We start from the raw sequence: 2500 nt of genomic DNA on the forward strand, positions 1-2500 counted from the left end.
CCAATCTGCAAAATCAGTTCAGTTTTACTACTGATTAGCATAGTCCAAATTCAAATAAAACTCCAAGGTTTATTGGTTCTTGTAGAAAAACAAAATAATGTCATTCACTGAAACAAGTGTTTAGGGTCTGTGCTATTAGATATCTAATTACAACAGTTTTTTCCTTATCACAGCAAAATTTCTCCTTGATTTCCATGGGACAGAAAGAACAAAAAATATTGCAATTTGTATAAAGTAATTTTTCAGACACTTGCATGAACATAATCACTACTGATGGCAACATTTTAACCCACTGAGACTGAGAGGGCATTCATACATGCCTGACCACTGTAGTTTTAGTTTATTAACCCAATGTCGACGGGAAGATGGTGTGTTCCCTTTGGCATTGCTTGGTTAAATGGAATCAACAAGTAGATCTTGCAACCTCACTTTTCCTTGAAAAAGCGGGAAAATGCTTTTTTTTTTTTTTTTTAACTGATGTTGTCAATATTCTTGTTATAAACATTATAATTAATATATTGTTACTGACATTACTAACAGCATTATCAAATACTAGAAAATATTATTGAAAATCAAGGAAAAGGGTAAACAGGTGAGACAGGTAGTTTGCGTAATTGGCTCATTGGTGACAGCACTTGTGGAGCCATCTATATGTAAAAACAATTACTAAATTTAACACACATAATGTGTATGGCATGTACGTACATGCCATGCCCAGCAGCTTGGGGTTAATTTTGTTTAAACATAAATAGCTTTACAACTGCTTATTCACTAAGGAGTCAATTACTGAACCCAAATGTTTACCCTACTTCTAGAAAGAAGTTTCCATTTTCATTACCATTAATATCATTACAAAGGTTATAATAACGATAATGTACATAAAAACAATACTCATAATATCATTAGTGACAATAACAAAATGACAAATAAAAATATTATTCATAAAAATCCAATGAATGGGGTAAAAAGGTAAGGTCATATAGGTCTACTAGTATTGAACTCCTTGGTGACTAAGGACTTGTGGAGCCATCTATGTGTAAATAAAACAGACAAAAGAAAAACTACAACAGAAAATGCATGAACTCAGGTCCAAAGGGTTAAATTTGAGGAGAAAAATTTATATTTGTACTTGTACAAATCACAGATGGTAACCCTTACAATTCATATACATTTTTGTGGTTGAGCATTTATGGGTTATTGCTACAAATTGAAAATAGTCTGCTTTCATTTCTGCTTAATTCTCAAAAGAAAAAGTCTATATATATGAAGCATAAACTTATTTATTACCATTTACTTCTAAAATTAGTCAAATATACCACAAATCACAAAATATAGCATAAGGAGGACATGAAGAAGGTAGAAAAAAAGGAAGATAGAGAGGAGGCAGAAAAAAATGAAAAAGGAAAAAAGAGGAGGGGGGAAAGGGATAGGGGTTACAGGAAGAGAGAACAGGAAAAGGAAAGGGAAGAAGGGGCAGAGGAGGAGGGAAGGGAAGGAGGAAAAGGGAAGGGAGGTGGTGGAGGTCGAGGTAGAGGAAGAGGGAAAAGAAGCTGAAAAAAAGGAAAGAAAAGGAAAGAAGAAGAAGATGAAAAAAAAAAGAAATTAAAAAACTAAAAGAAAAGAACATAATAGGGATAAATCTAAGATGGAGAATGAAATTAAGGAAGCAAAAAAAGAAGAGAGAAGAGAAACAGAAGAATACCAATCTTACCATATAATATCCTGGCAATAACTTTTGAAGGAACTCTGCCTCCTTGTGCTGCACTGTCTTGATGATAAACTCATCATCATTTGTTAAATAAAATATGCTGCCACTCGCCCCAGGATTACTTAGTTCCCGAAGAGGCTCGCTGCACAGTGAAACCTGAAGTGGAACAATGCAACATTATTTTCAAATGGTAATAAAAAGAAATAGTGTATCAATTATTTGCACTTTATAACTATAAGATGAACTGAAAATAATGGATAATCTTTCAGTATACATCACTGTCCACTTTCTTATGACTTACTATTAATATAATCATACAAAAGTGTAAATGGCAGTTTTAATAACAGTATACTTACAAGATAGTCTTCTGGTTGAATTTTAAACAGATCTCTAAAATGTCTAAATGCTATGGGTGCATACACTTTGAATCTGAAAAAAAAAGTAGTTGTTAACTTGAATATGTTCAAAAACTTTGCAAACAGTTCATCTTTAATAAAAGTGTGTGTGTGAGAGAGCGAGAGTGAGTGAGTGAGTGAGTGAGTGAGTGAGTGAGTGAGTGAGTGAGTGAGTGAGTGAGTGAGTGAGTGAGTGAGTGAGTGAGTGTGTGTGTGTGTATATGTGTGTGTGTGTGTGTGTGTGTGTGTGTGTGTGTGTGTGTGTGTGTGTGTGTGTGTGTGTGTGTGTGTGTGTGTGTGTGTGTGTGTGTGTGTGTGTGTGTGTGTGTGTGTGTGTTTTATATATATATATATGTGTATATATATATATATATATATATATATATATATATATATA

General features: G+C 33.5%; 1 protein-coding gene across 23 annotated transcripts in view; it reads right to left on the reverse strand.

Annotated features, from left to right (window-relative positions):
* The window catches only part of LOC113826159 (phosphatidylinositol 4-phosphate 5-kinase type-1 alpha), a 187651-nt gene that overhangs the window by 85720 nt on the left and 99431 nt on the right, over window positions 1-2500 (reverse strand). For all 23 annotated transcript variants that reach the window (XM_070137707.1, XM_070137703.1, XM_070137700.1 and 20 more), the window contains exons 5-6: window positions 2065-2137; window positions 1712-1864 (exon numbers count right to left, since the gene is read on the reverse strand). In XM_070137707.1, coding sequence (XP_069993808.1) covers window positions 1712-1864; window positions 2065-2137 — 226 coding nt within the window. The remainder of the gene's footprint in view (window positions 1-1711; window positions 1865-2064; window positions 2138-2500) is intronic.

This window comes from Penaeus vannamei, chromosome 23 (assembly GCF_042767895.1).
Source record: "Penaeus vannamei isolate JL-2024 chromosome 23, ASM4276789v1, whole genome shotgun sequence".
Taxonomy (NCBI): Eukaryota; Metazoa; Arthropoda; class Malacostraca; order Decapoda; family Penaeidae; genus Penaeus; species Penaeus vannamei.